At 43.2% G+C, this 23,350-nt stretch overlaps 1 protein-coding gene across 2 annotated transcripts; it reads right to left on the bottom strand.

The window, feature by feature from the left end:
- Positions 1–5,522: 5,522 nt before the first annotated feature.
- Positions 5,523–23,113, bottom strand: LOC129349758 (erythroferrone-like). Of its 2 annotated transcripts, XM_055014079.1 has the most exons (8): positions 22,711–23,109; positions 21,744–21,860; positions 15,517–15,631; positions 13,532–13,653; positions 9,457–9,568; positions 8,476–8,557; positions 6,794–6,872; positions 5,523–6,147 (listed from the first exon to the last, which is right to left on the bottom strand). In XM_055014079.1, exons 1-8 carry the CDS (start codon positions 22,894–22,896, stop codon positions 6,049–6,051), a joined length of 912 nt encoding a protein of 303 aa, XP_054870054.1. In that variant the 5' UTR covers positions 22,897–23,109; the 3' UTR covers positions 5,523–6,048. The 2 variants fall into 2 exon arrangements, with proteins under 2 accessions (XP_054870054.1, XP_054870055.1); XM_055014080.1 differs by lacking the exons at positions 5,523–6,147; positions 6,794–6,872 and adding an exon at positions 6,217–6,793 and having other exon boundaries at positions 22,711–23,113.
- Between the last annotated feature and the right edge of the window lie 237 nt (positions 23,114–23,350).

The following is a 23,350-nucleotide window of genomic DNA, read 5'->3' as shown; positions in this document are numbered from 1 at the left end:
TAAATATGGATGTGAATCATCATTAACTGGGGCAGCCAGTCAACGGTCACTCACTGACTCACACTGAAAAATAGCATTTTTTGCTCTCAGCTCTCGTAGGAGGCGGTCGCACTTTTCCTTGCTCCGCTATCTCTGTTCCTCCCTACCCTCATGTCTCCCTGCTTGCTGCATTTTCTTCGTCTCGTCTGTCTGACTTGGAGCGATCGCTTGGCACTGGACCTTCGAAACACCGATCATGGAATTGATTAACTGGTCTCTCAACGCAATTGACAAGATTGTCGCCACAAAGAGCACAGGCCTAGGGGAGCCTACCTGCCCGGATGGGAGTTTCGCCTCTGGTTACGTGATCGACGCCTGGGGGAAGTGGAAGGGGATCATGTGCCTGGCACCCCTATCCGTGGAGGATGTGGAAGATGTTTATATATTCGGATTTATGATGACAGGCCTGCTGATAATTGGCTTGTTCACTGGCCTGAGCTTCTGGAAAATCAGGAAGACCGCAGACAGAAACGACGTCCAAACTCTGCTGGTCTATGCAAACGATCGGATCACGGCTGCCGATGCTCGGTATGACGAACTCAATCGTAAGATGAACAATTTGCTTGGTGAGACTGTTGATTTGAGTGGCAGATTGGAAGCCATCAGGGTGAGAATCGCTATAGCTGAGGTCTAAAATTGTTGAGAGCAGTAGGGGGAAGGTGAAATTACTTCTCTCCCGCCCAAACATGAATAACTGATTACATTCTGGCGCCCCTGGAACAATAACAAACTCCTCTGGAAGTTTCATGGCCAAGAGATAGCTCTTCTAAACACCCCCCCCCCCCCCACACACACACACACACACACACACACACACACACTTTCCCAAGGACACCTGTTGAGTTATGGACCGGGCCAACCGAGGACGTCTCCATAGCAACCTGCTGTGTTATCGCGCTCCCACCCTCGCTAACTGAGACACCGGAGGTCTGAGACGGAAGAAGATGGGCTACATGCATACACACACATCGGACTCATGAACTGAGGACTGAGCTAAACATTCACACACACATTCCCATATCCACCATCCCCCCCGCCTCCACAAGCTTTCCTCACTATACACAGGAGCCAGGAATCCGTGCACCTGCACAGGAACCAACTGTGTGGTGCTCCCCCCTCCACCACCCCACATCCTTATCCCAACTATCCTTGTCTAACGTCATGCTTTGCCTGTTTGCGGGTTTGTTTTTTATTTTAGGTTCCTTCTCAAATTGAATTTCCCAACATTGGAGGTTTCATTTGGTACAACGAGCCTTTTTTTCTTGTACCCTCTGCTATCCCTACCCAGATCCCTACATGTTCTTTTTCTTTCTTCCTCAAGAAAGGTGCGCGCAGCACTGCACAGCAGCCGGAGCTGTCATTGGCAGGGCAGCTCAAATGAAATTTCGTTGTATATGAAAATGTGCAATGACCAATAAAGATTGATTGATTAGAATGAATTATGTGTTTATTTTATTTTCAAATTAGGTTGGATTTTTTTTTGTGTGCAGAGCAGGTTTTCTGTGTGCAGAGACCATGTCAGCAGCTTAGAGGGAACAGTGCTGTGGATCCTCCAGCAGGGGGCAGCGCTGGACCTTCATCCTCTGCTAGAAACTTCTCAACCTGAACAGTCACTTCCTGGTGTGGAGATGTACCTGCAGTTTGGCCTGTGCTCAGCGGGGAGCAGTGTTTCCATGGTTACCTCCTGGAGCTGAGACTGGTTCTGGTCTGTTTCTCTGGTGGATGGACTGGATGTGTGTCTGCTAATCTGATGGAGATACATGATCTAAACACAACACCTCCATGTGACTGTTGACCCTCAGCCAGCAGATCTTTCTCCTGCCTTGTTTTTCTTCACCGTGGTTCATTTTTACTCTAAAGTGCTGCAGCTCTGAGGAACCAGAACATCATGAAGAAGGAGAGAGAACTCAGAGATGTCTTCTGTCAGCAGGACTCAGAACGATGGTTCAGGGTTTTTACAAGAACATAAACACCCTGAACCATCGTGTCCACCATGCCTCCTCAGATGTTAATCTCTGAACTAATGTTGTCTCCTCAGACTTCTGTGGAGGTTCTCAGTCATCTAGGTCCTGGAGATGGTAGGAGCTTCAGGAGAACCAGCTAGAGGTTATAGAAGACATTTTTAGAAATGTCTTCCAGAACCTCCAGCTGGTTTCTCCTGGACCTCCTACCATCTCCTCATCCTGTAGATGTTCTTCTATCTCCATGTCTCCAGACTTTTCCTCTCTCCTCTGCTCATCATCTGTAGATGTTCCTCCATGCTGGATGGATCTCCAACAACCTGCTCCTCTGTTCTCTGTTTCTGCTACATTTATTTTAGTCTCTCTCAGGAAATACTGTCTGCAGTTCAACCTGAAACTCTCTGAATGTTTCCCTGTTGGTCTCAGGTGAGTCGGTCCTGGAGAACCAGCTGTTTAATCGAGTCAGGAACTTTTCAGTTTTACAGTTTGGTCCAAAAATATGCTTTACTTTACGATCATTTTTCCAGTGAGACCTAAAGGATAAAAGGACGTTGATGAAGCATTAGAGAAGGGTTTCGGAGTTGGTTGATGTAGTTCCTGGTTGTTCCACCAGGGGGAGCTCCTTCCTGTTTAATCCTGTAGAGACCAGAGAAGACCTCATGTTCAAGCAGAGAGCATTGTGGGAGTTTGGCAGCAACGGGTACCATGACAATGACTCATGAGGACGTTCATGACCTCCACCCGAGAACTCAGGTTTTAAGGTGGACTGGGATCAGAAGTCTTGTGTTCTGCAGAAACACATGGAACAGAACTGAGTGAGGAACCAACCATCAGCTCAGAACACACTGTGATCAGGTTGTGTTATTGATTAATCCATTGATCAGGTTGTGTTATTGATTAATCCATTGATCACTTAATCCATAGACCACCGTAACCCTGTACATACTGTAAATATTATTACTACTATTTTATTACTAATATTATGTTTATTGATACATAAGCTGCTGTAACAATGTGAATTTCCGCTGGCGTGGGGAGAAATAAAGGATTATCTTATCTTATCTTACTGCCGATTCAGGATGTGATTCCAGATTATCCTGCTGCAGCTGAGCCATAGCAGGTTGGATCATCTGAAGGAGGACTGGTCCTCCTGCTGCAGCTTCCTGTTGTTCACTGTGTCCACTGTGTGTGTTAGTGGTGTGTGTCTGATTGTGTTGATGTGTGTTAATGGTGTGTGTCTGGTTGTGTTGGTGTGTATTAGTGGCGTGTGTCTGATTGTGTTGATGTGTGTTAGTGGTGTGTGTTGGTGTGTGTCTGGTTGTGTTGAGCTGCATGTGTGTAACACGGCTGTCAGCAGTGCCATCATGCAGCCTCATTATTCTGTCGACACGCCTTGTACGGTAACTGCAGCGTGTCGGTGGAGACACGCCAACCGTACGGCGCCACTTTATGAGATGATCTCACCACGACCTGTGTGTGTGTGTGTGTGTGTGTGTGTGTGTGTGTGTGTGTGTGTGTGTGTGTGTGTGTGGTGTGTCTCTATGTGTCTGTGTGTGTCTCTCTATGTGTCTGTGTGTGTGTGTGTGTGTGTCTCTCTCTATGTGTCTGTGTGTGTGTGTCTGTGTGTCTGTGTGTGTGTGTGTGTGTGTGTGTGTGTCTTTGTTTCTTTGTGTGTGTGTGTGTGTGTGTGTCTCTCTCTATGTGTCTGTGTGTGTGTGTCTGTGTGTCTGTGTGTGTGTGTGTGTGTGTGTGTGTCTTTGTTTCTTTGTGTGTATGTGTGTGTGTGTGTGTGTGTGTGTGTGTGTCTTTGTTTCTTTGTGTGTATGTGTGTGTGTGTGTGTGTGTGTGTGTGTGTGTGTGTGTGTGTGTGGTGTGTCTCTATGTGTCTGTGTGTGTCTCTCTATGTGTCTGTGTGTGTGTGTGTGTCTCTCTCTATGTGTCTGTGTGTGTGTGTGTGTGTGTCTGTGTGTGTGTGTGTGTGTGTGTGTGTCTTTGTTTCTTTGTGTGTATGTGTGTGTGTGTGTGTGTGTGTGTGTGTGTGTCTTTGTGCCTGTGTGTGTGTGTGTGTGTGTGTGTGTGTGGTGTCGCTCTATGTGTCTGTGTGTGTGTGTGTGTGTGTGCGTGTGTGCGTGTGGTGTGTGCGTGTGTGTGTGTGTGTCTTTGTTTCTTTGTGTGTATGTGTGTGTGTGTGTGTGTGTGTGTGTCTTTGTGTCTCTGTGTGTGTGTGTGTGTGTGTCTTTGTGTTTCTGTGTGTGTGTGTGTGTGTCTTTGTGTCTGTGTGTGTGTGTGTGTGTGTGTGTGTATGTGTGTGTGTGTGTGTGTGTTCGTTCTGAGAGACCAGTTGTTTAAAACAGTTCATGCTGCTGCAGTAACACTGTGTTCTGAGACTTTCATATATTTTCAGAGTTGAGCGATTTTGTGTTTTCCACCTCAAACAACCTGTGAAGTCCTTTTTAGCGTTCAGTATCTCCAGAAATAAAACTACCAGACATGGAACATGGAGAGAACCCACAGAACAGTTTCATCAGAATGACTGAGTGGATCCAGCAGAGAACAATTTCATTATTGGACCTTAAATGTGGAAAAAGGGCAACATTTTCAAACCAGGCTGGTGCAAGGATAAACATTCAAAAAACATTGTGTAAAAGCTCTGTAAATGTTCAGTAGACGTTCAGTAAACGCCCCATAAACATTCAGTAAACATTCAGTAAATGTTCCGCAAACGTCCCGTGAACATTTAATAAGGACTCAGTCATATCAGCTTGAAGTGGTTCAAGAATGTTCCTCTAAAAACATGAATGAAGGCTGCAGATCTCTGCTGTTTGGAAGTAACACTGGAGATCTATGAGAGCAGATCAACCAACTGACCCAGCAGAACATCAGCAGAACGTCTGGAGAACACCAGCAGAACATCTGCAGAACACCAGCAGAACATCTGTAGATCACCAGCAGAACATCTACAGAACATCTGCAGAACACCATCAGAACATCTACAGAACATCTACAGAACACCAGCAGAACATCTACAGAACATCTGCAGAACACCATCAGAACATCTACAGAACATCTGTAGATCACCAGCAGAACATCTACAGAACATCTGCAGAACATCTACAGAACACCAGCAGAACATCTGGAGAACATCAGCAGAACATCAGCAGAACACCAGCAGAACGTCTGGAGAACACCAGCAGAACATCTGCAGAACACCAGCAGAACATCTGTAGATCACCAGCAGAACATCTACAGAACATCTGCAGAACATCTACAGAACACCAGCAGAACATCTGCAGAACACCATCAGAACATCTACAGAACATCTATAGAACACCATCAGAACATCTGTAGAAATACCGTAGAACATCTGTAGAACACCATCAGAACATCTGCAGAACATCTGTAGAACACCTGTTCCAGCAGAACTTGGCTCTAAACAGACAAAGCTTCAACCAGCAGGAACATTTTTTCAGTGGAGACTAGAACTGGAACTAGAACCGGAACTAGAACTGGAACTGGAAAGCCGTCAGTATAAAGTTTTATTATCATAAATATTCACAACTTGTTTATTACAGAATAAATATGAAGACAGAGAACAGACGTCAGTAAATGTGTCAGGAGCTGCTGTAGAACGTCTTTAATATGGAACGGAACAAAGTGAAGAACGTCTCAGCTAAAGTTCAGGAACCAGATATTAGCTGTTCATCAGTATTCATACAAAAACCTACATTTCTTGTCATCCTGGAAGAACCTTCTTAAAAGTTTTAGTTATTCTGGATATTTTTGAAGAACAGAGTTTTCAGCTTCTTCAGTGAGAATATGTTCTGACAGGAAACTGAAGATGTTTGGATCAACCAGACCTCTGAGGAACTGATCCACTTTTTAAACAGCTGATTGGCTGAAGATCTCAGCTGATCCAGAACTGAAAGGGCAGTGAGATGATTGGTTGTTTGCTGCAGGTGTGTCTGAACACCTGGGCAGATCTAGACAGGCTCCTCCTGCTGGTGGAACTGGACCACATGTTGGTTCTGGTTCTTGTTGAGGATCTGGGTCAGACTCCCAGCAGGATCCCAGAGAACAGCGAGTCCTGCAGGACGCTGATGGACGACCCGGTGGCGTTGTCCACGAACACCGACACGTACTCCCCCGCCTGCAACACAACACTGTTACTACACAACACAATACACCACTGTTACTACACAACACTTCCTGTGAAATGTAGAATAGAATTCAAAATCCTTCTTCTGACATATAAAGTTCTTAACAACCAATCTCCATCATATCTTAAAGACCTGATAGTACCATATTATCCTAGCAGAACTCTTCGCTCTCAGACTGCAGGCTTACTTGTTCCTAGAATCTCTAAAAGTAGAATGGGAGGCAGAGCCTTCAGTTATCAGCTCCTCTCCTGTGGAACCAGCTCCCAGTTTGGGTTCTGGAGGTGGACACCCTCTCTAATTTTAAGACCAGGCTTAAAACCTTCCTTTTTGACAACTCTTATAGTTAGGACTGACTGGGGGACCCTGAGGGGGTCAGCTGGAGTCCTCAGGTTCTCAGTCATCCAGGTCCTATTAATGGTAGGAGCTTCAGGAGAAACCAGCTCTCCTCATCCTGTAGATGTTCTTCTATCTCCATGTTTCCTCTCTACTCTGCTCATCATCTGTAGATGTTCCTCCATGCTGGATGGATCTCCAGCTACCTGCTCCTCTGGTCTCTGGTTCTGCTGCATTTATTTTAATGGATTTGCTCTCAGTCTCTCTGACCTTCTCCATGCTGTTCTCAGGTCAGTTTCCTACCTGGAGATAAAGAGTTCCTGTCAGTAAGATGCTGAACGTTCCTCCAGCAGCCGCCACAGCCATCACCGACTCTACAGAGCTGAAACACAACAACGTCACAACAACACAGGAACACAACACAATGACACAACGTGACAACAACACAACAACACAACGTCACAACGTCACAACAAAACATTACAACAACACAAGAACACAATAACACCACGTCACAACAACAAAACACAAAAACACAACAATAGAATAACACAATAACACAAGATCACAACAACACAATGTCACAACACGTCATAACATAACAACAGAACACAGCAACACAACAGCACAACAGAACATCACAATAACATAACAACACAATGACACAAGAACACAAGAACACAATAATACATCACAACAACACAACAACACGTCACAAAGTCACAACAACACAACATCACAACAACATAGCAGCACAACAATACAGTGCCACAACATCACAATACAACACAACATTACAATAAAATAACAACACAACACATCACAATAACATAACTACACAACAACACAGTAACATAAACAACAACAACACAATAACATCACAAAAATAAATCACAACACATCAAAACAACACATCACAACACAACATCACAACACACAACAACACAACAACGTAAGACAACACAACACAACATCACAACACACAACACAACATCACAACAACATAACACAACAACACAACATCACAACAACACAACAACACAACAGGACAACATAATAACACAACACAACATCACAACAACACAACACCACAACACAACACAACAACACGACATCACAACAACACAACACATCAACTCAACAACATAATAACACAACACAACAACAGGGCATTACAACAACACAACATCACAATAACATAACACAATGACACATCACAACAACAAAACAACACATCACAATAACATAACACACAACACAACATAGCAACACAAAATCACAACAGCACAACACATCACAACATAACAACACAATGACACAACACAAGAACACAAGAACATAATAACAAAACATCACAACATCTCAACAACACAACGTCACAACAACACAATAACACAACACATCACAACAACACAATAGCACAATAACACATCACAACAACACAATGTCACAACAACCCAACATAGCAAAACAACAGCACAACAGAACATCACAATAACATAACAACACAATGACACAAGAACACATTAACACAACATCACAACACAACAACACAACATCACAAAAACATAGCAGTACAACACAATGACACAACATCACGTCACAACAACACAACATCACAATAACATAACAACACAACACAACATCACAATAACAACAACACAACAACACAACACAACAACAAAACACAACAACACGACATCACAACATCTGTATGGACAGGTGAGCGATCACAGGGATTATTTTCTGAAGGTCAGAGTCTTTAAACGTGGATCAGAGTTTATCATGTGAATATTAAATATCTTTGTATCTGAATGAATCTGGGTGGAGAAACATCTGGAAATCATTCTATTCTGTTTTTATTTACGTGTTTTTCAACATCGCAGCTTCACTGGAGCTGGAGTTTGAGATGTAAAAGGTTTAAAATGACGGTAAAGATCTTCTGACGCTGAAGAAATGAATAAATCCAGATGAGTTCTACTCACAGGTTGCTCTGGCAGAGAGACTCGATGCAGATGGCTGCCCTCACACTGTCTCTGAGACGCACCTGGACCCGGTCTGCAGACTCTGGAACACAGGTAGAACATAGGTAGAACACGGGTAGAACACAGGCAGAACACAGGTAGAACACAGGCAGAACACACAACCACAGGTAGAACACACAACCACAGGTAGAACACAGGCAGAACACAGGTAGAACACAGGCAGAACACACAACCACAGGTAGAACACACAACCACAGGTAGAACACAAGCAGAACGCAGGTAGAACACAGGCAGAACACAGGTAGAACACAGGTAGAACACAGGCAGAACACACAACCACAGGTAGAACACAGGTAGAACACAGGCAGAACACAGGCAGAACACACAACCACAGGTAGAACACAAGCAGAACGCAGGTAGAACACAGGCAGAACACAGGTAGAACACAGGTAGAACACAGGTAGAACACAGGCAGAACACACAACCACAGGTAGAACACAAGCAGAACGCAGGTAGAACACAGGCAGAACACACAACCACAGGTAGAACACAAGCAGAACGCAGGTAGAACACAGGCAGAACACACAACCACAGGTAGAACACAGGTAGAACACAGGTAGAACACACAACCACAGGTAGAACACAAGCAGAACGCAGGTAGAACACATGCAGAACACAGGTAGAACACAGGTAGAACACAGGTAGAACACAGGCAGAACACACAACCACAGGTAGAACACAGGTAGAACACACAACCACAGGTAGAACACAGGTAGAACACAGGTAGAACACACAACCACAGGTAGAACACAGGTAGAACACAGGCAGAACACACAACCACAGGTAGAACACAGGTAGAACACAGGCAGAACACAGGCAGAACACAGGTAGAACACAGGTAGAACACAGGAAGAACACAGGTAGAACACACAACAACAGGTAGAGCTTGAACCAGCTCATCCAGGTGAGTGTGACAGGTACCTATCAGCAGGCTGGAGGTCAGCTGGTAGAAACCCGACACCGGAGCGCTGTAGCGGCCGCTGCTGGCGTTGAAGCTGAGGCCTCTCTGGAGGGTCAGCTCTGAGTCTGAGGGCTGTGGAGGTCAGAGATACAGGTACTACTACAGCTACTACTACAGCTACTACTACAGGTATTACTACAGGTACTACTACAGGTAGTAGCACAGGTACTACTACAGGTACTACTACAGGTAGTACTACAGGTATTACTACAGGTACTACTACAGCTACTACTACAGGTACTACTACAGGTAGTACTACAGCTACTACTACAGGTAGTACTACATGTACTACTACAGGTAGTAGCACAGGTACTACTACAGGTACTACTACAGCTACTACTACAGGTATTACTACAGGTACTACTACAGGTAGTAGCACAGGTACTACTACAGGTACTACTACAGGTAGTACTACAGGTACTACTACAGGTAGCACTACAGGTACTACTAAAGGTACTACTACAGGTACTACTACAGTTAGTACTACAGGTAGTACTACAGATACTACTACAGGTAGTACCACAGGTACTACTACAGGCACTACCACAGGTACTACTACAGGTACTACTACAGGTAGTACCACAGGTACTACTACAGGTATTACTACAGGTACTACTACAGGTAGTAGCACAGGTACTACTACAGCTACTACTACAGCTACTACTACAGGTATTACTACAGGTACTACTACAGGTAGTAGCACAGGTACTACTACAGCTACTACTACAGGTATTACTACAGGTACTACTACAGGTAGTAGCACAGGTACTACTACAGGTACTACTACAGGTAGTACTACAGGTACTACTACAGGTAGTACTACAGGTATTACTACAGGTACTACTACAGCTACTACTACAGGTACTACTACAGGTAGTACTACAGCTACTACTACAGGTATTACTACAGGTACTACTACAGGTAGTAGCACAGGTACTACTACAGGTACTACTACAGGTAGTACCACAGGTACTACTACAGGCACTACCACAGGTACTACTACAGGTACTACTACAGGTAGTACCACAGGTACTACTACAGGTACTACTACAGGTAGTACTACAGGTACTACTACAGGTAGTAGCACAGCTACTACTACAGGTACTACTACAGCTACTACTACAGGTATTACTACAGGTACTACTACAGGTAGTAGCACAGGTACTACTACAGGTACTACTACAGGTATTACTACAGGTACTACTACAGGTAGTAGCACAGGTACTACTACAGGTACTACTACAGGTAGTACTACAGGTACTACTACAGGTACTACTACAGGTAGTAGCACAGGTACTACTACAGGTACTACTACAGGTAGTACTACAGGTACTACTACAGGTAGTAGCACAGGTACTACTACAGGTAGTACTACAGGTACTACTACAGGTAGTACTACAGGTACTACTACAGGTATTACTACTGGTAGTAGCACAGGTACTACTACAGGTAGTACTACAGGTACTACTAAAGGTATTACTACAGGTACTACTACAGGTAGTAGCACAGGTACTACTACAGGTACTACTACAGGTACTACTACAGGTATTACTACAGGTACTACTACAGGTAGCACTACAGGTACTACTAAAGGTACTACTACAGGTACTACTACAGTTAGTACTACAGGTAGTACTACAGATACTACTACAGGTAGTACCACAGGTACTACTACAGGCACTACCACAGGTACTACTACAGGTACTACTACAGGTAGTACCACAGGTACTACTACAGGTACTACTACAGGTACTACTACAGGTAGTACCACAGGTACTACTACAGGTACTACTACAGGTACTACTACAGGTAGTACTACAGGTACTACTACAGGTACTACTACAGGTAGTACCACAGGTACTACTACAGGTACTACTACAGGAACTACTACAGGTAGTACCACAGGTACTACTACAGGCACTACCACAGGTACTACTACAGGTACTACTACAGGTACTACCACAGGTACTACTACAGGTACTACTACAGGTACTACCACAGGTACTACTACAGGTACTACTACAGGTACTACTACAGGTATTTATATAGATGTACTACAGGTACTTATAGATGTACTACAGGTATTTATAGATATACTACGGGTAAATATATTGTCATACTACAGGTATTCACACTACCAGTCTTTAGTTTGGACCCACCTTCTCATTTAATGTTTTTCTTTATTTTATGACTATTTCCTTTGTAGATTCTCCCTGAAGGCTTCAGATCTATGATTGAACACATCTGGAATTATGTAGGAAACAAAAACGTGTGAAATAAGTCAAATATGTTTTATATTTTAGATCCCTTGATTCCTGCTTTGAACACTCTTGGCGTTCTCTGGATGAGCTTCATGAGGTAGAACCTGAAATGGTTTGACTTCACAGGTGTTCTGTGTTAATTTGGTTCATTTGTGGAATTTCTTCCTTCTTAATGGGGTTGGAACCATCAGAAGTCAGTTTGGTCCACAGCTGACAGCCCTATTGGACAACTGTTAGAATCCATATTATGGCAAGAACCAATCAGCTGAGAGGACCAACAGTCCATCATAACTTTAAGAACTGAAGGTCAGTCAGTCTGAAAAACTGTAAAAACTTTGAACGATTCCACAAGGAACCACCTAGGAACTACCCAGGAACTTACCAGGAACCATCTAGGAACTACCTAGAAACCTACCAGGAACCATCTAGGAACTGCCCAGGAACCATCTAGGAACTACCCAGGAACCATCTAGAAATTATCTAGAGACCTACCAGGAACCATCTAGGAACTATCTAGAAACCTACCAGGAACCATCTAGGAACTACCCGGGAACTTACCAGGAACCATCTAGGAACTACCCAGGAACCTACCAGGACCATCTAGGAAATACCTAGCAAACTACAAGGACTTTGAATGTATCTCCAGGTTCAGTCTCTAAAACCATCCAGCTCTACGACCAAACTGTTTCCATGAGGACCTCCCCAGGAAAGGAAGACCAAGAGTCTCCTCTGCTGCTGAGGAGAAGTTTATCCGAGTTTCCAGCCTCAGAAATGTCCAGTTAACAGCAGCTCAGATTAGAGCCCAGATCTGGGCTTTGGTCTGATGAGTCCAAATGTGAGATCTTTGGTTCCACCCACCGTGTCTTTGTGAGACCAGAAGAGGTGAAGGGATGGTCTCTACATGCATGGTTCCCACCATGAAGCATGGAGGAGGAGGTATGATGGTCACTGCTGGGGATTTATTCCAGACTGAAGGAACCCTGAACCAGCATGGCTACCACAGCATCCTGCAGTGATTTGGTTTAGTTGGACCATCATTTATTCTCCAACAGGACAATGACCCCAAACACACCTCCAGGCTGTGGAAGGACTATCTGACCAAGAAGGAGATGATGGAGATGATCTTGCCTCCACAGTCTCCTGACTTAAACCCAGTCCAGATGTTTGGGATGAGATGGACCACAGAGTGAAGGCAGAAGGACCAACAAGAGCTCAGCATCTCTGGAACTCCTTCAAGACTGTTGGAGAACCATTTCAGCTTCTACCTCATGAAGCTCATCCAGAGAATAACAAGAGAGTTCAAAGCAGGAATCAAAACAAAGAATCGAACAGAACGCACAGATTCTGAGTCTTTATCGGTAATCTTTAATTCAAATTGAATCATTTGAACCAAGTGAGTTTTTTGGGACTTGTTCAGGGTTATCTAGGACTTCTTTTGGGTCATTTACGAGAAGATTTAACAGATTGGGGACACATTTTGAGTCATTTTGTACCATTTTTAAACTCATTTTGGGACATTTTGAGTAGTTCTGAACAGGTTTCGAGTCATTTTGGACATTTCAACTTGTTTTAGAAGTTATTTTAGACAGATTTTTGAGTCATTATTGGAAATTTTTAATTCAAATTAAATAATTTGAAGAATCTAAAATGTAAAACATGTTTTGACTCACACTTTTCTATTTCCTGCATAATTCCAGATGTGTTCATTCATAGTTTGATGCCTTCAGGGAGAATCTACGATGGAAATCGTCATAATGATGAAGAAGAAATTTACCTGGCTAAATGGCTGCAGCTCCAACAGACTTCGTCGAGGGACGGAGACCGACTGAAGGAGGCGACGGAGGAACGATGTGGAGACACGAGGAGGAGGATCACACTGGAAACACACCGACACGTCTGAGGAGAAGGAGGAGGACTTCTGATCATTCTGTTCCACCACACAGTTAACATGGTCAGCTACCGACGCTAACCCTAGCTGCTGCTTTTAAAATGTATTAGCTATTAATATTCAGACTTCTATGGAGGTTCTCAGTCTTTCATGTCCTGGTAATGGTAGGAGCTTCAGGAGAAACCAGCAGGAGGTTCTGGAAGACGTTTCTAGAAACGTCTTCCAGAACCATATCCTCATCCTGTAGATGTTTTACTATCTCCATATCTCCAGTCTTTTCCTCTCTACTCTGCTCATCATCTCTAGATCTTTCTCCATGCTGGATGGATCTCCAACTATCTGCTCCTCTGTTCTCTGTTTTTGTTGCATTTATTTGATTCATCCAGTAGCTTTGATTTTACTCTGTCTAAATTGTCATCTCTGTTTTGTGCTTTCGTAGTCTTGTGTCTTGTTTTTGTCATTTTGCATCTAGTTCTTGTTGTTTAGCGTCTAATTTTTGTCATTTAGCGTCTAGTTTTTGTTGTTTAGCATCTAGTTTTTGTCAGTTAGCGTCTAGTTTCTGTTGTTTTGTTTCTCTTTTTTGGCATTTTGTGTCTAGTTTTTGTCATATTGTGTCTAATTTTTGACGTTTTGTTTCTCTGTTTTGTCATGTTGCATCTAGTTTTTGTCATTAGCATCTAGTTTTTGTCAGTTAGCATCTAGTTTCTGTCGTTTTGTGTCTCTTCTTTGTCATTTTGCATCTAGTTTTTGTCGTTAGCGTCTAGTTTTTGTCGTTTAGTATCTAGTTTTTGTTATTTTGCATCTAGTTTTTGTCAGCATCTAGTTTCTGTCGGTTTGTGTCTCTTTTTTGTCATTTTGTGTCTAGTTTTTGTCATTTTGTGTCTCTTTGTGGTCGTTTTATCTCCTTATCCTGTAGATGTTTTTCCATCTCCATGTTTCCAACTACTTGCTACTCTGTTCTCTGTTTCTGAGCCATGCTGAGTTAATTTTATTGAGGTATTTTTGCATTTTCTACTTTTTTCATCACTTTATAGTCATTTTCTGTCTAAATTTTGACATTTTGTGTCTCGTTTCTGTTGTTTTGTTTCCCATTTGTGTTGTTTTGTCTTGCTTTCTTTTATATTCTGTCTCTTTTTTGTAATTTTGTGTCTAATTTGTGTTGTTTTATGTCTTGCTTCTCTCACTTTGTCCTGTTTGTTTTCTCTTTTGTGTCATTTTTTGGTCTTGTTTTTGTTGCTTTGTGCCTCTTTGTGATGGTTTTATCTCCTCATCCTGTAGATGTCTTTCTGTCTACATGTTCTTAAATATTTTATCAAATTTAATTTAATATTATACTGCAGACCGTGTGACGGTGAAAGATTTGCTGGTAGAAATGGAATCTTAAGACACACAACCGCAAAATACCAAAACACCGAGACGTGATCTGATGGAGGAAAACATGCATGAACGAACACACACACGCACACGCACACGCACACACACACGCACACGCACACACACACGCACACACACACACACACACACACACACACACACACACACACGCAGAAAGTAACAAAGACACACCATCAGTCAGCAGGAATGTCAGGAATCCTGCAGCTGAGCCAAGTCACATCCACACTACACAAAATTACCCCTATTAAGGACTCAGACAGCGAGCTTACACACACACACACACACACACACACACACACACACACACACACACACACAGTATTTATATAACCTACATAGAGAAAAAACTGAGTGAAAGTGCACATTTGTGACTCATTGAACCAAACATGTCTGCTCAGACAGTAGCGTCACTTTTTCCGTCCTCGGTGAAAACAGGACTTTCTGTGAGAACCTGAAGCTCCTCCTGTGTTCCTCACCTCTCAGCTTCAGCTGCAGTTCTTGGATGAGCTGCTGCTGCTGGGGCAGGAGAGGAGCCGGTGGCCCTGGAGGCCCCTGAGGTCCTGGAGGTCCTGGAGGTCCTGGGAGGCCATGCTGCAGACACAAAGAACAGGTCAGCTTAGGACTTCCTAGTTCTATGTCCACCAGCAGGAACCCTCCTGCACAGTTTAGGGGCCAAACATCTAATCCAGAATGTATTCTACAAGGAACATAATCTTTATTTCAGCCCTTGTTTGCACCTGGAACAAAACAACAAAAAGAACATCAACACATGTATAGAACTTCTGTTGTCCAGTTAGTTCATGTGGAGGTCTGACTGATGTTCCTGATTGGTTCCTGATGCTAGTGTTCCTGATGTTTGGTTCCTGATGCTCCTAGTGTTCCTGATGTTTGGTTCCTGATGCTAGTGTTCCTGATGTTTGGTTCCTGATGCTCCTAGTGTTCCTGATGTTTGGTTCCTGATGCTAGTGTTCCTGATGTTTGGTTCCTGATGCTGTATTTGAGGTTCCTAGTGTTCTGCTTCCATCCATCAGTAAAGTCTCTCCTGTCCTCACAACGTTTCTCAGTGTTTTAATTCAATTCAATTCAATTCAATTCACTTTTATTTATATAGCGCCAATTACAGTCACATTGTCTCGAGACACTTTACAGAACACATATGCCTGAACCCCCAGAGCAGCCCTAAAGAGACAGTGGCAGGAAAACACCCTTTTAACAGGGAAAAAACCTCGACCAGAACCCAGCTCTAATGTGGGGGGACCCACTGTTTTAGAACAGAGATCAGTGATTCCTCCACACTCTATAATCCTGGTTTTATTCTAAACTGTTTCTGTAGCTTTAAATGAGGTGCTGCTGCTGGCTCCGCCCCCTTCAGGAAGAAGACTCTCTCTGTCTGACTGATAAATTAGACTTTCTATCTCTCTCTCTGAGATCATCTTCCAGTAAATCTGTGTGAATGTTTCTAACTGCTGTGTTTGTTATCAGACGATGTCATAAAATCAGTATTAAAATGAAGCTAACGTTGGTTAGCATGTTATCATATTAGGATGTTAGCATGTTAGCATATTAGCATGTGGTCTGGATGAGTTTCTCTGTTTCATCCTCGTTCTGCTGTCTGACAACAGAAACATCTGGACTTGAGAGCAGCTTTAGTGTAGTTCAGCTGGATTAGAATGTAGTTTCATGAGGAGGTTCTCAGTCATCCAGGTCCTGGAGATGGTAGGAGCTTCAGGAAGAACCAACTGGAGGTTCTGGAAGACGGTCCTTCAAACGTCTTCCAGAACCTCCTGCTGGTTCCTCCTGAAGCTCCTACCATCTCCTCATGCTGTAGATGTTTTTCTATCTCCATATTTCCAGACTTTTCCTCTCTATTCTGCTCACCATCTGTAGAAGATGTTTCTCCATACTGGATGGATCTTCAACAACTTTTAAAAAGTTCTGGACATCTTAAAGCCATTTTAGACTATGTTGGGGTTATTTTGAAATCCGAAATCCGCGCCGAAATCCCATATGCTTGCCAACTAGTCTTGTCTGTGCTGAAAATTCAGTTGTCTCTGATGTCTGATATGTACCGGGTCCAGGCTTCAAAGCTAATATTAATGTTGTGAACCAGGAAAAGCCAGGGCCTGATGGAAACCAGGTAGCCAGCATCTCTGTCCTAGTAGGCAACAGAAAAAGAAAGGCGGCTATGTCAAGACACAGAAAGAAAAAGCTTTCAAATATAGTACATATTGTTTGTGAGCCACAAACAACTCCTGCTCACAAGGCAGGCAAAACTCCCCAGACATTAAAGATGGCTCTATTAAATGTTAGATCTTTAGCAGGGAAGACATTTTTAATCAATGACTTTATTATTGAGCACAATCTTGATTTTATGTTTTTAACTGAAACTTGGTTAGACCAAAATAACAGTGCAGCAGTTCTCATCGAGTCGACCCCTCCCAACTTCACTTTTATCAGTGAGGCCAGGGTGCAAAAGAGAGGGGGCGGTGTTGCAATTTTATTCAATGAATCGTTTCAATATCAGCAATTATCCTCTGAACATTTCTCCTCGTTTGAGTACGTAGCTCTTCAGCTGATGTCCTCATCTCAAGTTGTGCTACTTAATATTTACAGGCCTCCTAAATACTGTGCAAACTTTTTTGATGATTTTAGTGAACTGCTGTCTATGATCTGTATTGATTTTGACTGTGTAATTATTGCTGGCGACTTTAACATCCATGTTGACAATCCCCAGGACAAAGGGACTAAAGACTTGTACAACACTCTTGACAACTTTGGGCTGGTCCAGCATGTAACAGAGGCCACACATGACAAAGGGCATACGTTAGACCTACTTATCTCCAAGGGTCTGAGTATTTCCAATGTCACAGTGTCTGATGTTGGCCTTTCTGATCATTCCTGTGTTTTCTTTGAGAGCACCGTCTCAGTGCAATCGACAGTTTTTACAGAGATAACAAAAAAACGGTGTATTACTGAAAGCACCTCTGAGATATTTAACCAGGCTTTCTCTTCAACACCAGCTCTGTCTTGGGGTTTAGTCGATGAGCTGATAGGTAGCTTTAATGCTAAAATTGTAATTATTATGGATGCCATTGCTCCAACTAAGGTGAAAGTGATCTCTGGTAAGAAAAAATCTCCATGGAGAAATGCCACACTGGTCAGAAATAACAAAAGAGAGTGTCGGAAAGCTGAACGCAGATGGCGAAAATCAAAACTTCAGGTTCATTATAACATTTATAAAGAGAAACTGTACACTTACAATTTACAACTGAGGAATGCCAGACAATCTTATTTCGCAGATATAATCACCAAAAACAGTCACAATACACGAGCCTTATTTGCTACTGTGGACAGGCTAACAAACCCTCGTGTATCAGTAGCCCCTGAGTTACATTCTACCAGGGCCTGCAACGATTTTGCATCATTCTTTACAGAGAAAATCCAAAACATTAGACAAGCAGTTAGTGCCTCCACAGCAGGTTCAGGACATGTCCTGTGTCAGCGTAAAACCAATTTAAACACCATGACACAATTTAATCCTATCAATCGCAAAAACCTGGAGGACATTATACATCAACTAAACTCCTCCTCCTGCTGCCTGGATATTCTGCCTATAAGGTTTCTCAAAAAAGTTTCCCAGGTACTGCTGACAGATCTTTTATGGATTGTGAACTTGTCTCTTACGTCAGGCGTCTTTCCTCAGGCTTTAAAAACTGCTGTAATTAAGCCACTTCTAAAAAAGTGCAACCTCGACAAGTCACAAATGAACAGCTACAGACCAATCTCTAATCTCCCATTTTTAAGTAAGATCATTGAAAAAGCAGTTTTTCAACAGCTAAACAATTACCTAACAAAAAGTAACAGTTTCAGTGTTTTTCAGTCAGGTTTTCGGCAGCATCACAGCACTGAGACAGCCCTTATTAAGGTGATTAATGACATCCGCTTAAGTACAGACAGCGGCAGGATGACAGTCTTAGTGCTGCTGGATCTAAGTGCTGCGTTTGACACAGTCGACCACAATATACTACTCAACCGACTGGAGAACTGGGTGGGACTGTCCAGCACAGTACTCAACTGGTTCAAATCTTACCTAAAAGACAGGAATTACTTTGTGTCTATAGGTAACTTTAGGTCTGAACAGACAGCAATTACATGTGGAGTTCCGCAAGGTTCCATCCTGGGGCCTCTTCTGTTTAACATCTACATGCTCCCACTGGCCCAGACTATTGAAAACAATAACGTAAGTTACCATAGCTATGCAGATGACACGCAGATTTACATTACAATGTCCCCAGGAGACCATGGCCCTATACAGGTGCTGGGAAAGTGTATTGAACAGATTAATGAGTGGTTGTGTCAGAACTTTCTTCAGCTAAATAAAGACAAAACTGAGGGAATGGTTTTTGGAGCCAAGGAGGGGCAATTAAAAGTGAGCTTAGAGCTTCAGTCTCTACAGCTAAAAACCACAGACCAGGCCAGAAATCTGGGTGTGGTGATGGACTCAGAACTCAGCTTTGAAAAACACATCAAAGCAATTACAAAGTCGGTTTATTATCACTTAAAAAATATCTCAAGAATTAAAGGACTGATGTCTCAGCAGGACCTGGAAAAGCTCGTCCATGCGTTCATCTTCAGTCGGCTTGATTACTGTAACAGTATCTTTACAGGTTCACCTAAAAAAAACACTCAGACAACTGCAGCTGATTCAAAACTCTGCTGCTCGAGTCCTCACTAAGACCAAGAAAGTAGATCACATCACTCCAGTTCTGAAGTCTTTACGCTGGCTTCCTGTCACTCAGAGGGTAGATTTTAAAGTCCTGCTGCTGGTCTACAAAGCTTTAAATGGTTTAGGACCAAAATACATCAGAGACCTCCTGACTCAGTATATACCAACCAGACCACTCAGGTCATCTGGATCAGGTCTTTTATTAGTTCCCAGAGTGAAAACCAAACATGGAGAAGCTGCATTCAGCTTCTATGCTCCGTATATTTGGAACAAACTCCCAGAAAACTGTAGATCAGCTGAAACTCTCAGCACATTTAAGTCCAGTCTGAAGACCTACCTGTTCTCAGCTGCTTTTGACTAAGTTCTTCTAAGAGTTATTTTAAATCTTATTTTATGACAAACTCTGCAGTGTAACTTTTAAAATGTCCTTGCTTCCCAACTTCTGTTTTTGATTCTTTTACTCTTCTGCATCCTTAAATTTTAATGACCTTTTTAATGATTTTATAAATGTGTTTTCTTTCTTTTTATAATTGTGTTTTCATCTGCTGTTTTAATGTCCTTGTGAAGCACTTTGAATCGCCTTGTTGTTGAAATGTGCTATATAAATAAACTAACTTTAACTTTTAACTTTTGGGTGGATCTCCAGCAACTAGAAGATGTTTCATCATGCTGGATGGATCTCCAACAACCTGCTCCTCTGTTCTCTGGTTCTGCTGCATTTATTTATTGGTTTTCCTCTCAGCCTCTCTAATAGGGGCTTTTGACCAAAGAGCACCAGGTGCTAGGTTGGTTCAAAGTTGAGAGCCAGTGCTTTTTTGGTTCAAATCTCGTGCCGCCCCAGAACGGGTTTGTGTTTCCATTCGGAAGGAGCAAAGTTGGAGCTGCGTCATTGCGCCGCCACAAAACGTGTGTACGTCACTGCGTACGTAACCGTTCAACAGCGTTCGCGCCGTACGGAAACCCACACAACAACAATGGAGGACTTCATTGGAGTGGTGTTCATGGCTTTGCTAGTGTGTCTCGCCATCGTTGAACAGCAAAACCTTCTGTTAGGGGTTACCCATCGGCGTCGCCGTTCCAATGCCCGGCGATCACGTTTGAGAAGAAAGGTAATTATCAAAGACGTTTGGATACTTAACAGTAAACGTGCTAGCATTAGCTTAGCTACTTAACTTCGACTACGCTCGCATTGATTACTTAGCGGTTAAACACGCGCAATAAGTTGATGATCATATTTATGTTTATCTTTTTAGATGTTTTTAGATGTCACCCCGCCCTCTGCCCGTGACGTGCTCGGCTCTCAACTCTGGCCAAGTCTGGCCCAGCAACGAGTTGGTGCCCGAAACGGCCCCAGTTTTTGGAGCCCGGAGCCGCAGCTCCGGTGGTGGAAAGACAAAAAACCGGTGCCAAGTCGGGCATCGGCTCCGACTCCGAACGGGCTCCACCCCGGTCGAAAGCCCCTATAAGGAAACACTGCCTGCAGTTCAACCTGAAATTCTGAATGTTTTGGTCTCAGCTGGTCCTGGAGAACCAGAACCAGGAGGAATGTTCTGGTTCTCCAGGAGACATGCAGAATAAAGTTATTCTGATGAAGCTGAAAGATTTTACATTGAGATGTTGGAAAGTTTAAAATGTGCTGATTGTTGAGTCGTGTTGTAGACTGAAAGCTGTCAAGGGTTAGAACCTGCCGTAAACCATCAGAGAATGTGTTGAAGCTCATCACATGATTCAATGTTCACTTTATTAGGAACGCCTCAGCAGCTCTTCTGTTCGGACAACCACCATTTAATGATTATGGATGAATCCATTAGTTTCTGGGTGGTCAGTGTGTACTTTGTGTCTCGTTTTGTCTTTTTGTGTCTGTTTTTTGTCGTTTTGTGTCTCATTTTTGTCATTCTGTGTCTGTTTTTTGTTGTTTTATGTCTTATTTTTGTCGTTTTGTGTCTTGTTTTTGTCTCGGTGTACTTTGTGTCTGACCTTGGAGGTTCTCTTGGAGCCTTTGCTTCTCCGGTTGTCTCCTTTGTTGGAGTTTCTTCTGAAGATCAGCCAGGAGCTGAGAGGAGAAACTCTGGACACGTCTGAGGATGGCGGCTCCTGAAATGAACAAACGTAGATTTGAGTCTCCATCGGTTCCTTGTGCTCAACGCTGAAACGCTACCTCTGAAAGCTTCCATCCAGATGTTCTAAAACCTGTTTTTAACTCACAAACAGCTGGACAGAAACACAGACAATAAAAAATTGAAAACAGAAAACCAAGCAAAGCTCTTCCACCTGGACTGATGGATTCACTGTCAGCTATTAAAAAACCACCAACCGTTTGGTTCATCTGATAATTAGTCTTTTTTAATAAACCCAGCCTGAACTCTGGGATAAAGAAGCTGATTAGTCGTCAACCAACTGTCCGTCTGGACGGTTTTCTATCATTTGGGCTATTTCTGGGTCATTCTGAATGGATTTATTCACTTTGGATCTGTTTATTTTGGATAATTACTCAGTATTTGATTCATTTTGAAGCAGTTTCCAGTTATTTTGGATGAGATTTTGTACTTCATCAGGATCACGTAGTTCTGAGACTTTTCTTGGCATTTCAGGCTCATTTTCAGCCACTTTAGAAAACTTTCTGTCATTTATGGACAATGTTTCAGCATTGTTAAGTCGCTGTGGACAAAATTTCAGACATTCTGAACAAGGTTTATTCAGTTTTTTACTGATATTTCAAGTGTTTTGTTCTCACAGATGAGACACGAAAAGAACAAAAAGGAGATACAAAAGGACAAAAACGAGACACAAAGCAACAAAATTAAGATACAAAACAACAAAACTGAGACAGAATCTCCAGATGTTCATCACTGAATGATGCTCCAGCTGATCTGGTTCATTTAATCATGAACATCTGGTGAAACAGCTGGACATGAAGAAGCTGCAGGTTGGAGGTTCTTCTCACCAGGATCTCGGCGCTGACGGCTTCGTCCTCCTCCAGGATCTCCTGACTCTCCTCACTGTCCTCATCCAAGCCGGCCTCCACCACCACCACCATCATCATCATCATCACCAGGAGCCCCAGCAGCAGCTGTCCTGCCACAGCCGGAGAGCTCCTTCCTCGGGGAGACCTGAGCAGCATGCTGGGCATCTGTGGAAGAACCAGAGGACGGAGGTCTGACTGGACCTAAGAAGCTCCCATGATGCACCTCTCAGTCAGTCTCCTGGCTCCTGAAGCAGCTATTCTTCTTCTTCTCTTCTTCTTCTTCTCTTCTTCTACTATAGTTTATAGCTGCATCTCCTCCTCTTTGGGTCAGTTTCCACTGAGTCACACAGAACAAACTGCAGCAGATATGAATCCTCCCAGAGACCTTCAGCTCCTCCTCGTCTTCAGCTCCTCCTCTCCTTCAGCTCCTCCTCGTCTTCAGCTCCTCCTCTCCTTCAGCTCCTCCTCTCCTTCAGCTCCTCCTTGTCTTCAGCTCCTCCTCTCCTTCAGCTCTTCGTCTCTGCTGCTGAGTGATGCTGATCCTCCTGCAGACTCAGTCTGGATGTCTGCTGGGTTTTTATCAGCCTCCCCCTCTACTCCTTCTTCTTCCTCTTCTTCT

Source organism: Amphiprion ocellaris, chromosome 10 (genome assembly GCF_022539595.1).
Source record: "Amphiprion ocellaris isolate individual 3 ecotype Okinawa chromosome 10, ASM2253959v1, whole genome shotgun sequence".
Classification (NCBI taxonomy): domain Eukaryota; kingdom Metazoa; phylum Chordata; class Actinopteri; family Pomacentridae; genus Amphiprion; species Amphiprion ocellaris.
Note: the sequence above shows the minus strand (reverse complement) of the source record. Positions and strands in the feature narration are given on the sequence as shown.